A 20,633-nucleotide genomic window follows, 5' to 3' on the forward strand; every position below is an offset into this window, starting at 1 on the left:
GAAGACAAAAAAAAAAAAAAAAAAAACACTGGTCCCCTACAAGTATTTAAACCGTGCTATAAGCCCTCCTCCCTTGGCTAATTTATCATGGGTAGAGTTTAAAAAAAAACTTCAGCAGAGAAGTGAAATTGCGCTGTAAAAAAAAAGAGAGAAATTGCGCTATTAAACCCCTGATCGCGTGTAGGAAGGTATAAGTCTCCTTGTGTTTTTTTTTTTTTATTGTTTCATTTTTCTTGAATTTCTCTGTCAGGTACTGGCTTAAGATCACAAGGGGCCATGATCTGCATCCACCACTAATTACACTAAAAAGCAGAGTCCTGATTGTATATTTATAATCCTGACAGGCCCTATAGCAGCACACATGCTACTGAACAGGAGAATGATGTCCCACTGGCCTCGTTAAGCTAAACTTTAACGGTGCGTCCTGAATGCCAATATAGAGGTCCATATACGTTAATTTGCTTTATCACACAGTCTATATAACAGCCATTTGTGATGGTATGTGCCACTGCCTTCCTAATAATTGCACAGGGAGGGAAGGGCTAAAGACACCGTCCTCTAAGTGCCCTTTCACCCTAGACTTTGTAAGCTGCACTTATTAAAGCGAAAAGTGTTTCAATATGTGGTAAGCTTTAGGGGAAAACGTGATGGGGGTTGGGATGGATGGATGGATGGATGGATGGGGCCCTCTTCTTCTAGCTGCCCATGCAGCTCCTATTGGGCGACTTGGAATAATTCATCCATGTTACCAGTAGGTCAGTGGTGGTATAATTTCCATCTGTTGGTGTTGTTAATGTACGGACAGCGCGTAATTAAAACCTACCCGTATCTAATACCTCTGACCGCTCTGGAGAAAAACGAGGTCTCTATGAATGAATCAAAGGATTATGTGTGCAGTCAGACATACAGGCCGGGAGGAGGGGTGGAATTAAGCAAATTTGACTTTCCCTTTATTTTGGTGGAAGTGGTAACCCATGTGTGCCCTATGTGGAAGTTCACAAAACCCGCGGTACTTGTGAATGTTTGCTGTACAACACGAAGCTGTCATGTCAAGTGTAAGAGATGTCTGGATGACGACAAGAAAAAAACTATTTGAGGGGGTGTTTTTACTCTGTGGTGCTGGATATATTTGCAAAATTTCAATTAAACGTGGAAAATAATACATAAAACATCACGTTAAAATCGAAATAATAATTATTAGAATAATCATAATAATCACAATAAAAATAAACTGAATTTTATTTGTATAGAACCAAATCATAACTTGAGTTACCACCATGAGCAAGCACTAAGGCAGTAGTGACGAGGAAAAACTTCCTTTTAACAGGCAAAGACCTCAACAAAACCAAACTCTATGGAGTACAACCACAGCAATAATAATAATAATAATAATAATAATAATAATAATAATAATAATAATAATAAATACTTTGTAATTACCTATCTTTTTCCTTTTCTTAGGGTCCATTGGACACTGAGCACCCTTGGGCCTGTCTGTCAAGTAGACATGTTTCAAACTGTCCCTGACACGTCGTCTTACGTCAAGGTAAGACACCACCGTCTCTTCGATCAGGTAATGTTGGAGGGACAAACTGGGGTCCTTTCATTTTTCACTTGGGCTGTGATGTTCAACCATACCTCACTATGTTTTCCACCGAGTCTGAGGTGCAAAAAAAAGTCAGTGACCTTTGAAAGAAGTAGAATTCAACGTTTACAATTTTCTGTTGATTTTATATAATAGAGTAAAAAATACTTTTTTTTGCAACACTATAAGTTCAACACCTGTGGATTTACATTGTCTTCCATCCAAAATGCTGCTGTTATGGCTCATTATCATACTTGAGGTCATGAATCTCTCTCTCTCTCTCTCTCTCTCTCTCTCTCTCTCTCTCTCTCCCTCTCTCTCTCTCTCTCAGTCAGAGAATGTAAATAAAGCAAACAGCAGCGCACATCTGGTTTTCGCATAAAAACTACATCGTGTCTCGTGGCGCAGCATGAATACCTGCAACTGCTACATATCCGAGGCAGTGAAACCATTAAATATTTCTTTTTTTTTTAAATATATAAAACCGCAGATGACCAAATATAATGCTCACATAGGCCTAACTTCAAGTTCACGGTGCACTTTTTTCCTCGCAGTTGTGTCAGTTAATTTGGGAGGCTGCTGCATGACGTTTACTCACATCCATCATAATAATCTGCAGAGGGTGACTGCTCGGATTGTGTCTCATTAAAATGGACCATTGTGCAGAGGCGAGCTATGGTAATATCTTCATAATCAAGGTATTTTTCCAAGGGCGACTTGTTAATGTTTTGAAGACTTATTTCCCCTTTGAATAAGGCTTCTTTTCATACTGCAGAGAGACTCGGCGTTTCATACCTCAGAACAATTCCTGATTTGTTGTGAAGGAGTTGAATAGCGCGGAATGTTTGAGGGGATAATATGTTTTTAAATGTGTCTTGCTCTCTAAAAGGACAGGAGGTTAATGAGGGAGAAACAGAGGATAGTGTAGCAGTCAGCTCTCAGTATTACCTTGCATCTCCTAGATTCTTTGGTTTTCTGTGCAGATGGAAGCTAGATTATTCCTGTTCCTTCTGATTCAAATAATGTTAGTATTTATTTTTTTTATCTTGCCCGGATTCAGGGTAACACCGTGTATTTTTTTTGCGTGCAAGCGCTTCACCCACTTGCTCTTTCACATTCAGGAAGATATCAGTCAGAATGTGGCACGCCTCAATACAAAATTTAAAGAAATATTCCTCATTCAAGCGAATCCACGGCCCCAGCATTTGGTTTTGTTTGGTTAAGGCCAGGCGAGACTGGAACTCTCCAATAAAAATAAATCTCAAATTAATTATGGCCTAGAGCGAGGGGCCAGACAGTTCGTGCTCAGGCCTATATGTGCTGCAGACTCCACTGTATTTTGACTCGGGCTGCCTGTTAGCACGACAAGAGGAGGAGGACTGATCTGAATACAAGGCTGCAGCCTGATAAACAGCAAGCTAAACAGGCTCATGTTGACTGGGACTATTTCTTCTCTCTCACAACATTTAGTACTGGAGCAAATGAGGTTCTCATGTGTTAAATTCATAGACTAAACTAAAAAAAATATTGTTTTATGCAAAGCACAAGAACAGAAAAAAAAGAATTCCAGATGCACGTTGACCTGTACACTGTAAAAAAAAATCACACAGGAATTTAGTAAAATCAAGCTTTTTTTCATTAGCTTCACATAAATATACAAGTTTTATTTTTTCAAGTAAATTAAACTTGCAGTTTATGGTATTTACTTTCAGAACTTATAAACATGAGCTCTTCTAACTTGAAGTCGTTTTGCTTGAAATGGTGAGTTGTATAAATGTACTGAGCAGAGTTCAATCAAACAAACGTGATCAGCATATTAGCTGACTTACACCAGAACACATTTTGTGAGAGTTAAAAGATAAAAATGTAATAAGATAAGTCTTGATTCCTTGTTGCTGTTGTTTTTCACAATAATGAAAGCACTGCAGGGCGAGGGCTGGTAGTGAATTAGTTCATTTCAATTGAATAATTATAAATATTATAAATGTCAGTGTGACTGAGAGAGTTGTTAGTTCAATTTATTGAACATGTTTTCTCAAGTGCAAATGAATTAATATCATGTTTATTTGACTTGAAATATTTATTTGTCTTGAATCATCATAAGAATTACCTCAACTTGTTTTTTCTTTCTTATTCCAACAACTCAGAACTGTAAGGCAGCCTGGACACTAACCTTTTAAAGTTTATTTTTACAGTGCACATGCACGTTGACCAGTACCTTTCAGGAAGCAGAATCATCTCAACACACTGTTAACAAAAATGTGCTTGATTAAAGAAACCTCTAAGTTTATTTCTCTCTTTATATTTCCCCTTTGATGAATGCTTCCACTTGTTAGGCCTGTGTGACAAATAAAAATCTTAATGCTCACTTTCTCTCATGTAAGGCTCTAACCAAACTCTCCATATACACTAAACCCACTAAAGAAAGGATGTGCCTAACAATTGAAGGACTGCTGAACATAAAGTCTGCATAGTGTCCGCCCACCTCTGGCTGGTTGCCCCGGTGGAGAGACAGAGGAGCTACTGGCTCGTGGTGTAAGGAAGAAATGTCTGGCTGTCTAGTTCCAGCGTCAAGCCAGATGTTCTGTGGTTCACTGTGTAAACCAACTTGCATCTGTTTATTGGCCTTCCAAAATGTTTGTTACCACTGTATTCATTATGGTCTTGGTAGGTCCTGGACCCCCTGTCTTCCTATAAGCTCTATGAGTGGGATGGCAGGTATTTTAATACAAAGAGGGGGTGATCTTGTCTGAGGCAAACTGTTTGTTGGCAAGATGTTTTAGATTAGAAAATCAGACTTCTCAGGAAGACATCAGGGTTTTGTGTCATTTGAAAAGCATCCTGTAAAGTTTCATAACATTCAATTCAATTATTTACACAAGGTAAACTAATTTTGGTCTGTGCAGTGGGGTGAAGGGTAAGCTTTCCTTTTTATTAATGGAAACTGATGACATAAATGCAGACAAACAAAGAATGGGCTATGTTAAGAGATGTGTTTCTATCTCTGGTCATAGTGAGTCACCAACTTGAGGTCACATCTTAAGCACCTCTTTAACTTGCCACTTTAGTCTCCCTACAATAAAATGCATGTATGAAAACCTCAGACACTGGAATGTAAAGAAATGAAAAAGAAACCAAACCCAGTCAGTGAAGAGTTAAACAAGGTGTCTCCCTTAATTACACAAGTCTGAACTGGCCTCAGGCAGGAGAAGCCTTGACCCTTAGCAGGATCCAGATGTGGTGGTCCCAAGGGTGGGGGCCCTCAGCCCCACCAGACCCCCAAGTCGAGAGCAGACAGGCCGGCCCTGCTGTCAGTCGCTGCGGCGGCGCAGTCTCTGTTTGGCCACTCTCCCCGAGGCAGAACCCCAACACTGCAAAAAATATTCATCAGCATCATTTCAACGAAATCCTATTATACTGTTAAATATTATAAAAACTATCTGTGTCATGAGTTATATTCACTTTTGTCCAAAGTAAAATTTCTTTCTTATCAAGTATTACTTTTTGAAACTTTGGAATTTTCATAGGCTTTTAAAGCTTGTTTAAAAATCCATGAAACAATTAAAGCGGTGCAGTCTGGGTTAAAATGGATTTCCTTCAAGTCTTTAAATCTAAGTCACCAAGGCTATTTATTAGTTTTACATGTGTTTCATTTGTCTTGAGAAAAAAAGTCATACTGATGCTGAAAGTGGTAATAAACGAGTGAAAATGGACGTTTCTTGCAGTGTTATTGGTCTGCTCACGTTCAGAGCTGGCTCGACGTCTAGCATCTGCACTGAAATTATGCTTGAATTGATGAGGGCAATTTCATAGGGCAGACGAAAAGAAGAAAAAAAAAATACCTATGTGGGGGTGGGGATTAGAGGCTTTCTGTTTTGTTTTTTTGTTTTTTTAACACAGACAAGCAGGGGGGAAACACTAAATAGAAATAGCCACCTAATAACAGTTAAGTAATAATAATAATAAACATTTTGTCCCATTTTCAAGTGCGCTTTTGTCGACGCAGGCTGCATTTCATCCATTCAGTCCTGTGCTGAGCAGCAGACGCACACGTGTAGAGCAGACCCTCAGACTATAGTGCGGTTAGGAGCTGAATGCTTGGATTTTATTAATGGTGTCTCAGGAAAACTTCACAGAAGCTTCACAGCGAGCTGTAAGGAAAAAAAAGAGAGACAAGGTTGCAACAGCTCCTGCTGTAGGTGTTCTCTGCTGTTTTGATTTAAAGCTCCATCAGCTGTACGTCTGAGAGAAACATCTGTCCACATGTAAAGATAAAGTTTATTTAACATATCACTTTCACTATGAAATATAGGATAAAACAGAGAATGGGCTGATTTACTGAGGGATGGAGGCATGGCCAGATGCAGCTCTGAAGTGTAGGCGTGATCCAAACTAAAACATGGGATCACATAACTGAGAGTGTCCTGCGACAGTAAACCTCGGTTAAATGTGTGCAGAAATAATTCATAAGTCGGACAAACAGTAAACCCGTCCACACCAGCTGTGACATTACTGGGAAAGCAACAACATACAAGCCTATTCTCCAGCAGGCTACACAGCAATGGCTGTGCACAACGCAGGCAGTCATCCTGTAAATATTTCCGAGCAGAAAAACATAACAGCGGAGCGAACACTCAATTGTTTTCCCTGCTTATCTCTCTGGGACAGTATCCTGCTTTTTTGAAGGCAGGGCTTTCGGTGACACACTGCTTCCTTCTCAACCTTCTCAACAGTGGTGACTTCACTTCCCAAATTTAGAGGAAAGAAAAAACTCAATCCGGTAAAAGTGTCTCTTTCTCTCCGCCACATACCGGGGGCTGGAATTAATTCAGGAGCGTGTCATGTTTGGGATATTGTCGGGGTCCGCTGAAAATTGCGCAAAATGGACGGAACTATTAAGGTAAGGGTGGAGAACGGGGTGTATGATTTTGTGGGAGACTGCTTTTTCGGAGTTGCGCCTCCTTTTTTTAAGCAATGGGTTGAAATGCCCCTGTGTGTCGGTCTGTGAGCTGGGACCTCCAATCTGACGACGATGAGCGGCTTTTTTCTCTCTGTTTGAAAGCGGTAACCAGATTTCAGTTCTTTTTCTCCTTTCTTTGAAAGTCTCCACTTTCATTTTTTTTTTTCAATAAGCCGCCTGCTTGTGAGGATACGCTACGGTGTGGATTCAAGGCTAAATCAGAATCACGCTTTGGATTTTGGGGACCAAGCGCACAATTACGCACGTCTGGAAAGGCAGAAAGGAGTGGCTATTTGTTTCAGACAACACGCGATAGACTGTACTTTCTTTTAGGCATTAGTAATCCACGAGTCCAACGGTTTGGTTTAGTCTGGGCAGCGCGGATTGAGCAATAGCCATGACTGGATGTACCGCTGGATACGATGTGTCGAGCTGCGCAACAGCGGTGTGGCACATCGCCCGGCTCGGTCCGAAGATCCTGTCGTGGGTCAAAAAACTGTGATGCTTTTGGTATTTACACAAGAAACCACCTTTCTTTCTTTGCTGCTGTTGATTTTTTGTAACTTCTCTCCCTCCGCCGTATAAAGAGTCTTGTCAAAGTGTAAGGAAAGCTGTCATTTGGTAATTTGATGCGGTAACTGCTCAGTTTGCAACACTTCAAACCACAAGGCTTCACAATGATACCTTGGCTTGCTCCTTACAGTTACACAAGTATTTTGAAATGGTGTGTTGGTAGTCAGGAGCGTTGGGGTACATTAACATTGGCCACTGGCCCCCGACAGTCAAATTCCAGATGCATTATGGCTGCAGCCACCAGATGTTGAATGGCAAGTCCCGATTAGTTCACCCTGCGATGCGTTCAGTCTGTGTCCTCCAGTCAACAAGTGTAAAGCTCAGAAGAATGCAGCATTCACTCTTATTGTTGCTGAAAAGCGGAGCGACTTGTTTTCTTTTTGGAAATTTAAAGTAGTGGCTTTGTGGCGGCTGGGTGTGGTGTGAGTTTTGGAAGAGTGTAAACGTTGGCCAGACAAAAATGTCAGGCTGCATATATGGTCACTTAAATCCCGTCACTCAGGGCTCACAGCGCTGGGATTGTTTTATTGTATGGAGGGATGAATGCCATGTTAGAAGAGGACATGGATGTCTCAGTTTGGATGTTTGTAACAAAGCAACAAGCTGTGACAATTAATGTAATCATAATTGAATCCTCGGGTATAAGTGACTGGCTGCTTAGCTGCATTCATGCTCGCTAAGAGAAAGGAAGGGCTCTCTAGCCATGAGAGTTTCCTGTTCTACACAATCTTTTCCTGACAGGTTTCCTCTTCCTCCTTAAACAAAAGGCAGGAATGCCCCCCTCCTCCTGCCCCCCCGGGTGGGTCTGTGTGTGAACGTCAAACAATCACACGTGTAGTCTGGATGTGGAGCTATTGCATATAATATCCAGTCTGCTCTAGACGCGTCGTGACGCATTTGGAGAGATAGACTTGGCTGATGTAAACAGAACAGAGGTGGCTCCCAGCAGGTGTCACACTCACACAATGCTTATAATGGGGGCCTGGAGTTTAACAGCTGAGCTATGATTTGTTTGATGTTTTTCCTCCTTTGTCTTTGGCACCGCAGAAAGATTTATTGTAAAAGTAGAATTTAGATGTTATTTATGTTTTCAGACAAACGTTTTTAAAGACCAGTTCTGTTTTTTTGAGTTATTAGTGAATAGTTTAGACATGCACTGTAAAAAATATACTTTGCTTAAAATTAAACTTAGAAAAGTTAGTGTATGAGCTGCCTTGAAATTTTAAATTGACTGACTTCAAAAGGTAATTTTGAAACAATTCAAAACAAATAAACTTTTCCAGTCAAATAAAGTTGATATTATTTTTTGTTGTACATGAGAAAACATGTTCAATAAACTTAAGACATTAAGTTGAAGCAACAACTCTTCAGTCACACAACAAGTTTCCATTATGTTTTCTTCAAACTATAAAAAGAAGGGTCTCAGGAAAGTTTTAACTCAAGCTCAAACAAACAAAAACTCAAACAATGCATGCTGGGAAATCTGCTAATATACATTTTTCTTAAGAAACTTAATTTTGTGAGTTGACTGAACTCTGTACAGTACATTCACTCAAATCATCATTTCAAGTCAAAAGCTTCAAGTTAGAAGAACTCATGGAAACGAATACTAAAAATGTTAAGTTTAATAAACTCAGAAATATACTGCCATAACCACAAAACATAACATAAAAAATGAAATCATATGTAATAAAAATCCCCTCCTAATTCCTTGTGTGGAAAAATGTAAACACAGGCTCATTTCATCAGATTTTAAGGAGAAGCAAACCTGGTGACAGGTTTTAAGAATAACTATATAGAAATATCCTCTCTCTGATTGTCTTGTTAACTACAGAGGCATCAGTAATAAACTGAGACAAAATACTTAGTAGTTTTAAGTTAATGAGAAAAGATCAGCTGATTCGTCTAAATTCTATTTATGTATTATTTTGTTGTGGTCCCAGGGAGAAATTAATCTCAAATGTTGAGTTGCACACAGCCTTTGGAGAATTATTATCTGTGGACATTATGACACAGACTGAAAACTGAGCGTAACCGCCTGTAGCTCTCACTGGCAGTATGTGTGTGTTCCCCGCAGATACTGGAAAGAAAACATAGGCACTGGTCTGGCATTGGTCTGTCATCCTTTCAGCTTCTCTCCATGAGAGTGGTGTGTTCCTATTTTTAAAAACCCTCCGCAATCTTGATAGACACACACCACTTGCCAATCATGGTTTAAATTGTGCAGGCTGATATGTCACTGTAAATACAACGTGCAACAGTTGCAATAGTTTACTAAGCCCTTATCGGGCTATAATGAGACATTCGGTCACTCTTCTCCACTTTATCATCCACAGACTAGCTGGTGTGCTTCGCTTAGATAGTGAGTCCTGCTGCCAGGGTTCAGACTATGATGGATCCACTGATGAAATCACTGGAAAATCTAATTCTGGCAAGATGGTTAAATACTCTGGAGAGATTGAGCATTTTTATCCACCCATTACCCAGGAGAGTAGTATTTTATTAAAGCAGCAGTAAATACAAAAGTTTTGTATTTAATATGTGGCATAGGCCTAGCCATTTTTAACTTTCTGTGAGGAAAAAATAGATACAATACCTGAAATTTATTTGTCGTTTGAGAAGGAGTTTAACTTGTTAATCCATTTAACCACATTGTTAAAACACAAAAGGGTGCCTTTTATTGCATTGTATTCACAAAATATGACTAAAACCTGACTTTTGCTTATCTGAAAACAGCCATCAGTGGGTCTGTGCCATTACAACAGAGGGCACTATAGTGCAATTACGCATTTTAAACCCTTTCATACTAGAAAGGTTGTCATATTGTGAGATAATAAATGAAGGTTTCATCTGACACTTTCTTTTATTGGATTAGTGCCTGTGATGGTTTCAAATATTAATTAAAATTATTTAAACTTAAGTGTTTAGAAAAACACACATGGGTGCCAATCAGTATATGGTCCAAATAATTTTTAGGATAATCAAATACAGTTATTTGCTAAATAATTTAGTCCTGCTGATGAAACATGCAGCATTATTTATTTTCTTTACAGATAGAACTTCAAAGTAAAATCAAAGTCATTTTGTTTGTGTTTATAATATATAAGGCAGCTATAATCAGACTTTTTAACCATTTTTTTCACTCAATATCAAAATGGAGTTGGTGAGAGTCTATCCCTGCCATTTATAGTCACTGTAGCATTGTGGTGTACATAAAATAAGCATATTGTCATACATATAAACCTCTAGTTGTACCCATGAAAATATTTGCTACAATAAAAGACATTCATCATCAAAATAGGGATAAGTGAAAACGTTCTACTTGCATGAAATGTCTTTGAATGGAATGATACTGAAGTTCTGTGAGATCATGAGGATTTCAATTTAATAAAAGTAACATTTTAGGGAATGCAAACAGCTACATGCTGGAAATATTGATCAATGAATATCAAGTAGCATTTTTCCCCTGAGGCAGATATGTGGCATTTTGGAATGAAATAATTCAGTCCTCGGGAATTAGACACGTCTCGGTCTAAGCTGTGCCATCAGATCCTATCAGATCCAGATGTGCATCAGACTCAAGCTTAATCCTCAGGAGAAGCATATGACTGTAATGATTTCACTTGATATCCCGACTTATTGTTTTCTGTATTTGTTTGTTTGATTGTTTGAACAGTGATGGATGGAACAATTACAACAAAGGCTGACTCATCAAGTTAAGCGGTATCCACCTTCTGTGCCAGCTAAATGTCGCCTGTCTGGCACAGGTCTGAGATCAGTGACATTGCCTGACTCTGTTCACTATCAAACACTAAGCAGTGACATCTGTATGCTAAAATGTGACCCAACAAGTATATAATCCACGCTTTACTTCCAAGACATTGCACGAGGAGCATGTTGGAAACCACGTAATATCTTGGCCAGCCCTGAGTTTCTGCGTTTGTTTTCTTTAATAAACTTACATTGCTCCAGCTGAGCCACAGCAGAGGGGTCAGTGTAGCTGTGACCCCCCCTGCTTCTGTTGAGTTTTCAGCTGTGGAGGGAGGCCAGACACTCAGACAAGACAGACACATCAGGGCATGACAGAGGATCCTTGGGTCCAGCAAAGTTAAGATTATAATGGGAAAGAGAAAACGATTACACAATCGGGAATCTGGGAAATTTTGTATGGAATATTTTAAACTGTCAGCTCATATAGTAAACGAGACTCTTTTTTGTTTGTTTATTTGTGAAGCAATGGCTCATTACTGGTAGAGCAGCTGTATGTATTGCATGTTGGACTGATGTTAGTAAACTTGTACAGTGGCAGCGCCCAAACTTACAATTCTGTCTTACTTCACTGTGGGCATGATTGAAGTCACGCTAACATCAACAGGAAGCTCCAGTTGCTACGTGGGCTGTAAACACAAACGACTTAGGATGCCAGACTGCGATATGACCAATAACTGCACATAATTGCTGTAAACAAAACTACACAAGAGATTGAAAATTTGACATCACAAGCTTCTGGGTAGTGTCAAGTGAGAGACTCGAGTTGTATCAGGTCATGCTTATGAGCGTATTCTTATCATTCTTAATAAAAGACGACTTCTTCCCGCTCGAAACAGTTTGACATTTTGAAAAATATACCTCTCCGCTTTCTTGCGGAGCATTAGAGATGAAGATTGATACTATTCACATGTCTGTATGGTAGATGGTTAGCTTAGCTTAGCATCGAGAACCCTGGGGAAACTGCTAGCCTGGCCTTGCCCAAATGTAAAATAAACCAGCTGCTCACACCTCTAAAGCTCTTTAATCTTCACATTATAACTAATTTCTTTAATACATACAACAATTTTTGAGTTATGTGCCAGTTTGTGGTGGGTAGTAGATACGTAGCATCTACAAGCAGACTACTGAAAATATATAGTTTAGTACTAGTTCCTATTTAATTATGATAGTAACGTTAAACTTAAAGCTGGCATTACATTAGGTTAACTGCTTTCCAAAACATACCAAATAAATAAATAAGTAAATAAAAAGAAGTATTAATTCACTGTTCTAGCAGAGGTTAGTAGAGGAGTTTTAAGAGCTAAGATCTCAGTGTGTTTTTGAGAAGGACAGAAAGCACTTCATCACGTAACTGTTGTCTTTTTGAGATTCTGTGTTAGAAAGTGTGTTAGAGGGGAGGAACACACACCAATATTTGAGACTTGCAGACCATGGAAAAACACAGGTTGTGGAAGAAAATAGCTGCACACTTGTTGCCACAATTCAAAAGACAGTGAAAAGAGAGAAAATAATTTATCTTTTGCATTGTGGCTTCAAGTGTGTGACTATTTTTTCCCATGTCCAGAATAAAAAGTGTGAACAAATGTGGTCAGGGAAGGTCCTTCTTGTTCTGGGTTTTGCTTTGTCATTATCGCATTCTGTTCATAGAACAGGTTGTGTAATTTTTAAAAACGAGGATGAAAATTACTTCTTACTCATGTTTGCAACTTGTAACATGTTGCAGACAACCAACAGAAACTCCAGAAAGTCAATGCACCAATCTAAAAAACAAGAACAAAAAAATAGCACTATGTGATAGAAAAAAAAATGGAGCCAGGCTAACAGTTTTCCCCAGCAGACAGGCTTTATGCCATGATAAGCCAACAAGCTAATGGCTGTAACCTCATAGTGCATGAACAGACTTAAAAATGGTGTTGATATTCTCATGTAATTCTCTGCAAGAAAGAAAAGAACCTTATTTCCTATGGGATAGGCGATTGGATGGTACCATGCAACAGTAGAAAGGGTCCATCAGTAGAGATTTAGCAATGTTGCTTCCACTGCAGGAGCTATCTCTTAGCATCTTTGCTATTTGGGGCAGGCTATGTAAGAAATTAAGGCTGAATTCTGATGTGATCCAGCTGCATAGCAAGGTAACATGATGTGGGCAGCAGGACTACTTACCATGTTCATGTGACATGAGGTTGACAGTTGTTGGCGGTAATGCACCTCTATGGTCTTTTGTTTTATAACTCAAGTGTTGTCTGTTGTTGTGGTTTTTGTTTGTATGGAAGTTCCTGATAAAAGTAAAAAATAATGTTGTGAATGTTATGAAGCATGCCACATTATGGTTACTTCAAACTATTTCTTAATTGAATTTATAGAAAAAATATTGTTACATTTACTGTGAAACAAGATTTTGGCCATATTGCCATCCCTAGTATTTCCCAAAATATCAAAGTATTTCTTTAAAGGTTTACTGGTTGGGATACATATTGCCTGCTCTCATATTACAGTAGCACTTGTAAACCAAGTGTTTGTTCCTTCCACCTACAGGAGGCGCTATCAGTGGTGAGTGAAGACCAGTCCTTATTTGAGCCTCCGTACGCTGCTGCTGCCCCTCTCCCCAAGACAGACATGACTGCATCTGGCGCACAGGACTACGGCCAGACCCACAAAATCAACCCTCTACCGCCACAGCAGGAGTGGATCAACCAGCCAGTGCGGGTCAACGTCAAGAGAGAATATGAGCACATGAATGGATCCAGGTAAAGCATGGGTCTTACATTTTTTAGTGTTCAGTGAAATATGAGTCTATATCTTACTTTATTTGACATATTAGACATTTTGTGTTCATCAGTGCAGCTGCTGCTATAAATGTTGACATTTGTCCTTCACTATTTCTTTACCACAAATATCTGTCACTTTTTGCTTCTAATCTTCTGTATACTGGCCGGTGTACAGCTTAAATATCCCATGCCAAAGTCAATGACTGGACAAGAAAAACCAACAACACCAAATTTGTCTGCTGATAATATTTTTACAACTTTCTTGTATGCGTGTGTTTGTATAGCAGGGAGTCTCCAGTGGACTGCAGTGTGGGTAAATGCAATAAGCTGGTGGGGGGTAACGATGCATCTCAGATGAACTATGGAAACTACATGGATGAGAAGAACGCCCCTCCCCCCAACATGACCACCAACGAGCGGAGAGTCATTGTACCTGCAGGTAAGAACAGCTTTTCGACCAACTGTGTAAAGCTTGTATGTAATCAGACATCAGATGGATAGAGTTGAATATGTGGGTGTTCATAAAATACTGCAGCTGCAATGATTTGTCAGTGATTCAATTGGTTGATCAAAAGAAAAGTAGTTGTCAACTATTTTGGTGATGGATCAATCGTTTCAGACAGCAAAAATGCAAACATTTGGCCATGCCAGCTTCTTAAATATAAGGATTTGCTGCTTTGCTTTGTCATTTGTGACTGTAAATGAGGAGTCTTTGGGATTTGAACTGCTGACTGGACAATCTGAAGACGTCACTTTGAGCTCTGGGAAATTGTGCTAAGCATCTTTCACAATTCTTTGACATCTTATAGCTTAAACAATTTTCGGTTCATCATGAAAATATTCGTTTAATCAATAATGAAAATAATCACTAGTTGCAGCCCTATAAAATAGTATCTGTTTACACAGTGCATATTTATACAGGTGCAAATTGTCCTAGGTCTTTTTGCTGCTGTTGCTGTGATTGCAGACAGAATCAGTCTTGTGTTTTGGTATAATTTTGCCAATGCTGTAAATGTTTTATGAGCCCCATTTCTATTTAGCTGGTTCATGGGGCAAAGCATTGTTCCAAAGTTTTACGTCACTCATGGGAGCGCAGCTGAATGTGTGCAGGTAGAGATGTCTGTTTGTCTGCCAAACCTATATATTTCTTCACTGGTCTCACAAATGTTGATCTTTTAGAATGTGACATAACAAGTGCAGTTTCAGGGTTACAGCCTTCAGAAAAGTAATTTTAATGCGCAAGTTGATTAAGTTCAATCCAGAGAGCCAAAGAGAATGACTGTATTTTCCCAAAAATGAGCATATGTGATTCATTTAATTAAAATCGAATGGAGCCTTGGTAAATTTTCCATTTTAAAGGCTGTTCAAGTGTTAGTGCAAAGCTGATGCAAACGGCCACTCATTTATTAACCTAATAGGAGCTCCACTTGGAGGCCACTCCTTAACCATTAAGTTTGGGTTTGTTTTCCAGATTGGATGTGCAGTATATCAAACTTGGGTCAAGGAGTACTTGCAAATACTGTTTACTTTTACTGTAGTGCAGCCAGTACTGCTTTTGTTTTACTTTCTTGCCATATGGGACAATGCAAAACATACGGCAAAGTCTGAACAATAAGGAAGGGATTTCAGAGTGAATGCTATTCTCTGAAAGATTATTTACCTGAAACCTAATATGAGCCATCCCACTCAGGCAAGCCCTATCCATGTGGATAAAATAAGACCAGGAATATTTACAAGTATCTGAACAAGGTCTGCTACTGATACAAAATTCTGTTTCCAATTTGTTCATTTCTCCCCCTTCCTTTACCTTTGTCAGATATGAGACTCTACTAACTCTGTCTTCTTTGGTGTCTGTCCAGAAACAATTGTTAAGGAGTCAATAAACTTCCTCTTTCTCCTTCTTCTTCTTCTTCTTCTTCTCTCCTCCTGCAGATCCGTCGCTGTGGTCCCAGGACCATGTGCGCCAGTGGCTTGAGTGGGCCATCAAGGAATACGGCCTGTTAGAGATTGACACGGCCATGTTTCAGAACACAGACGGCAAAGAGCTCTGCAAGATGGGCAAGGATGACTTCCTCCGGCTCACCACCATGTACAACGCCGAAGTGCTTCTCTCTCATCTCAATTACCTCAGGGAAAGTAAGTGCACAGAAAATGTAGAGGAACAATGTACGATAATAGGTTTAATGGGTTATCGGAACAAATACTGGACTCTAATAACAGTTTTTGATGGTTGATTTAAAAAAAAAGAAAAGAAAAAGGGTCACAATACTGAAAATTTTCACATAGTTTTGACAGCATTAACGTTTCGATGAGATGGCTAACGGAGTGCTTGTTGTGTACATATTTCCTATAAAACAGGCAACTAGGGAGGGACTTGTTGGAACGTTAGTCGGCATTTACAGTAGCCAATAGCACTGTGGTTTACTTGCTGGGTTTGGCTCCCAGCATGCCAGGACTGAATCATGGCTAACTGAGCTAACAGGCAGTTAGCAGTAAGCTAACTTTCTATAGCAACAAGTAAAGCAGGAAACTCTGTAAATGATGTCAGTACTGTATTCCCTGTTGGTCTCAGAGGCTGTGTTCGTCCCAGTGACTGGCTGTGTTCACTGGGAGGCAGCTGAGTCTGGTTGTGTTGCCCGTTAGTGCCAGCTAACAACTACAGTTAGCTCCTCAGCAACAAGTAAGCTAAAGCTATCTGTCCATAAAGAAACTTTAATTAATAACTGAGCAGCAGCAGGAAAACAGAAACTAATTCCTCATAAACTATGACCCAGTTTCACCCAAATCAGTGAATAAATATATAAAGTTGTGTTTTTGTACAGTGAGGCCTGGCTACAAGGAACACTGTGGTCTGATGTGGTGAATGGATATATTCTATTTCCATGCTCAGGCAGCAACATGAGTAAGAAAGGTTTCACTGGACACAAATTTAGTGTACTCCCACAAGAGCGAGATGAGTCATCAACAGTTTTTAATTGTTTTCCAGAAAAAGACAAACTCTAAAAAAAAAAAAAATTAGATTATCTGCCAAATTACTTTTTTTTTAACTTTGTTGGGCCAGATGCTGGTATACAGGTGACATACTGTATAGAGCAATACATGTGTGATAAAACAGTTAAACATAAATTTTCATGGGAAATTTAAGTGTATGAATAAATAATACGGCAAACAAGAGGAATAATGAATGGTAATAAATTAATGGGTTATTGGAACAAATTTTGGACTCCTTTGATCGATTAAACAAACAGAATAGTAACATGGTCAGAATACTGAAGATTTTCAGATGTTTCGACAGCATGAAGAAAGTTAAAGGACAGTAAATTTGGTTGACTGTGCTCCTACTAATCCTGCTGTACATCCTGCTGTTTGTGCTTAAGTTGAAGTCTTAACTGGCATCCATCTTTGCCAAAGAATGAAAGTCAAAATCAACTTTCTTTCAGTCAACACACAAGCCTCTTTTCATATACTTTTCTCTACTTTTGGATGAGGAGTGAGAGTGAAAAAATGCCAAACCCGGGCAAACAACATGACACTTATTTTTTTGTCACCGCACTATACTCACATTACCATCAATAAACAATGAAATTGCTTTTACTGGAAACTCATTTCTCCATAATGGCTACCCAGTATTAAGCAGAGCTGTGGAAACCAAGAGGGTTTCTTTCTTCTCGAGATAACCATCGACTACATCCCCCACTTGACTTTGCAGCGCCTTATTCCACATGGTCCAGAAAGATGAAGCCCAGGTGCATTGCCTCAGGAATCATGCTAGGCCTGTGTGTTCAGCACAGCAAAAGAAAGTTGATCTGCAATTTGCAATGGAGGCAACTAAATTTGAGCCTCTTACCTTTGAAGAGTTCCTTGGCACAATCCAGCTTCATATGTTTCAGCGGGGAAACAAAGCCAATTTTCTGAGGCGGTATGCAAATTATTTTAATATAAGATGTAACATCTGGGCTGGCTGTTGGTTTGAGTACACAGTAATGTCTAGTTCAGACAAAAGGTATGTCCACTGTTTACTGTAAAAATAAGCAGATCTTGAGTAATGTGATTGTTGGACATACAGAGAACAGTTTGTCCCATCTTTGAATTCTTCGCATTCTGTGCTTTAAAATAGAGAGAGCAGCCTCTGCTGCGGCTGCAGAATATCATGACACCACGTTGGGTGGAGTGACTGATGGATCAACTAAATTTAACATTACTCCCAAGAAATTGCGATGGGCCACGGCGTGATGTAATGGGAACTGTATTTTGTGGGTGTCAACAGTTTTCTCTATGCACGGCGTCTGGGCAGAGAGAGATGCTTGTCATGAGTATAACAGCCTCATTGTGCAGCACTGCAGCGGGTGGATCTGTCTGACCGCCACTGGGCACACTCCGCAGAGCAGTTTTCATTATGGCCACTGGCTGCGGACTTAGCCACGGCTTAGGCGTGCTGCACCGCGACTCTGCCCATTTCTGCCCTTTTTTTGATTTAGACCTTGTGTGTTTTGGAGACAGAAGAGATGTCTCGGGAATCCTCTCCACTTGCCAGTTGAAATTGCTTTGGATTGGTTCCCGACAATCAAAAAGATGAATGCTCCCGTCCCGTGCCTGGACTGACTGACCTGTTTCGGGGCAGCTCTCTGAGAAGTGAGCAGTGTGTATTATTGACACTGGGAGCCTAAGGGAAAGAGGAACCATGTAAGTAAATGAACGTCTAAGGAAGACTGAGAAGGCGGAGGAGGAAGAGGAGGAGGAGGAGGAGGAGGGTTGAGGCTTTATGCAGACCCTGCAGGGCTGATGATTTGGAAACCAAAGCCGTTCTCTCTTTTCCCCCCGCAGCACAAACAAACACAATCATAGACGAGGAGTAACCCCGTCCAGAAAATAGACCTCTGGCTCCACTCACGAGAGCTGGAATTGTGCCGAGCTTCCAGAAAACAGAAAAAGAGAGAGGGAGGGAAAGACCGAGCCAAGCCTTGGAAGTATTAATGATTACAGGTCATGTGATGTCTTCCTCCAGCCCCCATTCAACACCCTGTCTGGTATTACCCCCCATCTTTGTCCAAAAAATGATGGTCCAAGCAATCATTTCATACACATCTGTGTGCATCATGTGTGCCTTTGGTTCTGTTTATTGAACCTCTGATTAACATTCCTCAGGGTCATTAAGCCCTGTATGTACACTCGGCACGGGGCAAGGAGACACTTCCCCACCCTACAGCCATACCATAACAAAACATTCCTGCCACGTCATGCACAGAAATATAGCCCAGACACCCACACTGGTGCAACCGCGGGCACAATCTGAACATCTGTCTGGCTGCCCAGCTGCTTGCAGTAACAAGGGTAGTTGCCCATGCATTATTTTGGCCTCATTGTTGGTCACTTATCCAGATTTTTATAAGTGATGGCCGCCCGCACCCCAATGTGCTTTCAATTTGGGGCGCAATTTGAGAATTTGTTCAAATTAGTCTGTCAGGGAGGGACCGCGGACTGTTTGCTTTATCGCACCCATGTAGGTCGGTTTGATACCACATGTGCTGGAAACGGAGCAGAGCAAAAAACCTCAGACAACGAAAAGACTGTATCCTCTGACATACAGAGATGCAAGAAGAGAGATGGGAGAAATGAAACAGGAGAGAGGGTTTGAGGATGGAAAGTAATGAGGCTGTGGATCTAAAGACACATAATAGTAGAAACTGGATGAAGAAATGTATCCTTGACAAACAGATTTTACAGTAGTTATTTGAGGACAAGGGCAGGAGGGTGTGAGCAAGAGAAACAGTTATGGAAAGCGAGTGCGAGACAGAAAAAAGAAGTCGTGGGGGTGAACTATTTTTTAGAAGTGTGTGGAAACGGGCCGAGGTGGTCATGATTGAGTGCTGTTGGAGAATAGCAATAGTTCTGTTTCCCAGCTGTCGCCGCTGCTTGTGTGTCTGGATGGATTTACAGTGAGGGAGTCAAGACAGAGAGAAAGAGAAAGAGGGAGAGTGATAAGTCTGGGCTTCTGCACCGCTGCTGCTGCTCGCTCTAGAGTGGGGGACATTCTCGAGCCCTCAATAGTTTATACAGACCATAAACATCTGGGCTCGAAGGCTGAGTAGGGAAAAAGGAGGTCTGGAGAGCTCTCTCCCTCTCTCTCTTTCTGTTTCTCCCCTCACAACATTTTTATTGAGCTCCCCTTGCATTAGTTCCTTCTATTGGCAGATTATCACTGGTGCAGAGGGGCTCAACTGCCTGGCTCTGGGCCCTTTACTGTTAGCTGTCTGCTGTTAGCCACCATTACAGAGCAGTTTGCGGCTGCTCACTTGACTGCTGGGGTTCAGACACTTAGCACTACAGGAATTTATGTACATATCACATTAGCATAAGTGTAGGTGGATAATAAGCAGTTGCTATTCATGTAAACACTGTGATGAGCTCAGCTATAATTTAAGAGAGCTGCTTAGAGGTCCATTATAATTTCACTTTCAACCCAATTGCCAGTTAAGCATGTTGATATGGGGGCAATTCTGCAAAACCTTGGATTTCAGTCAGTGATGTTTTTCTAATATGAATCCAACCGTTAAAAGAATCTTTCTACAGTACCAGCACACAGCAAATTAAAATTATGGCAAACAAACTGTGTATAGAGATGGTGCCAGTTCACTCCAACACGGTGGTTCCCAAATGGGGTGCCGTGTGCCGCGAGGCAGGTGTGCAATGGGATTTTGTGACAACCATACATTATTATTGCAACATTGGCTACAACTACACACAAAAGTATTAATTTGTTTATTTTGGAGGTGCCTGTGGGCAAAAGCAGAAGTGTTTCCATCATAATAACTAGAAAATATAACATCAAAAATAAAATTATCTCAATAAAAATCTCCTGCTTTTTTCCTAACTGGCCAACGTACTACTCACTGTAATTTTGCCAGGGAAAATATAAACACAGGCTCATTTCATCTGATTTCATGGAGACTCCAACCCGGTGGCAGGCATAAAGAAT

At 40.3% G+C, this 20,633-nt stretch overlaps 1 protein-coding gene across 1 annotated transcript in view; it reads left to right on the forward strand.

Moving 5' to 3' along the window:
- The first annotated feature begins 6,137 nt into the window (after nt 1-6,137).
- The window catches only part of fli1 (Fli-1 proto-oncogene, ETS transcription factor), a 37,622-nt gene continuing 23,126 nt past the window's right edge, over nt 6,138-20,633 (forward strand). Inside the window, exons 1-4 of the mRNA XM_084717214.1 lie at nt 6,138-6,485; nt 13,425-13,636; nt 13,945-14,096; nt 15,590-15,793. Coding sequence (XP_084573340.1) covers nt 6,468-6,485; nt 13,425-13,636; nt 13,945-14,096; nt 15,590-15,793 — 586 coding nt within the window. The 5' untranslated portion in view covers nt 6,138-6,467. The remainder of the gene's footprint in view (nt 6,486-13,424; nt 13,637-13,944; nt 14,097-15,589; nt 15,794-20,633) is intronic.

The sequence above is a fragment of the Lutjanus erythropterus genome, chromosome 4 (assembly GCF_056507025.1).
Source record: "Lutjanus erythropterus isolate fLutEry1 chromosome 4, fLutEry1.hap2, whole genome shotgun sequence".
NCBI lineage: Eukaryota > Metazoa > Chordata > Actinopteri > Lutjaniformes > Lutjanidae > Lutjanus > Lutjanus erythropterus.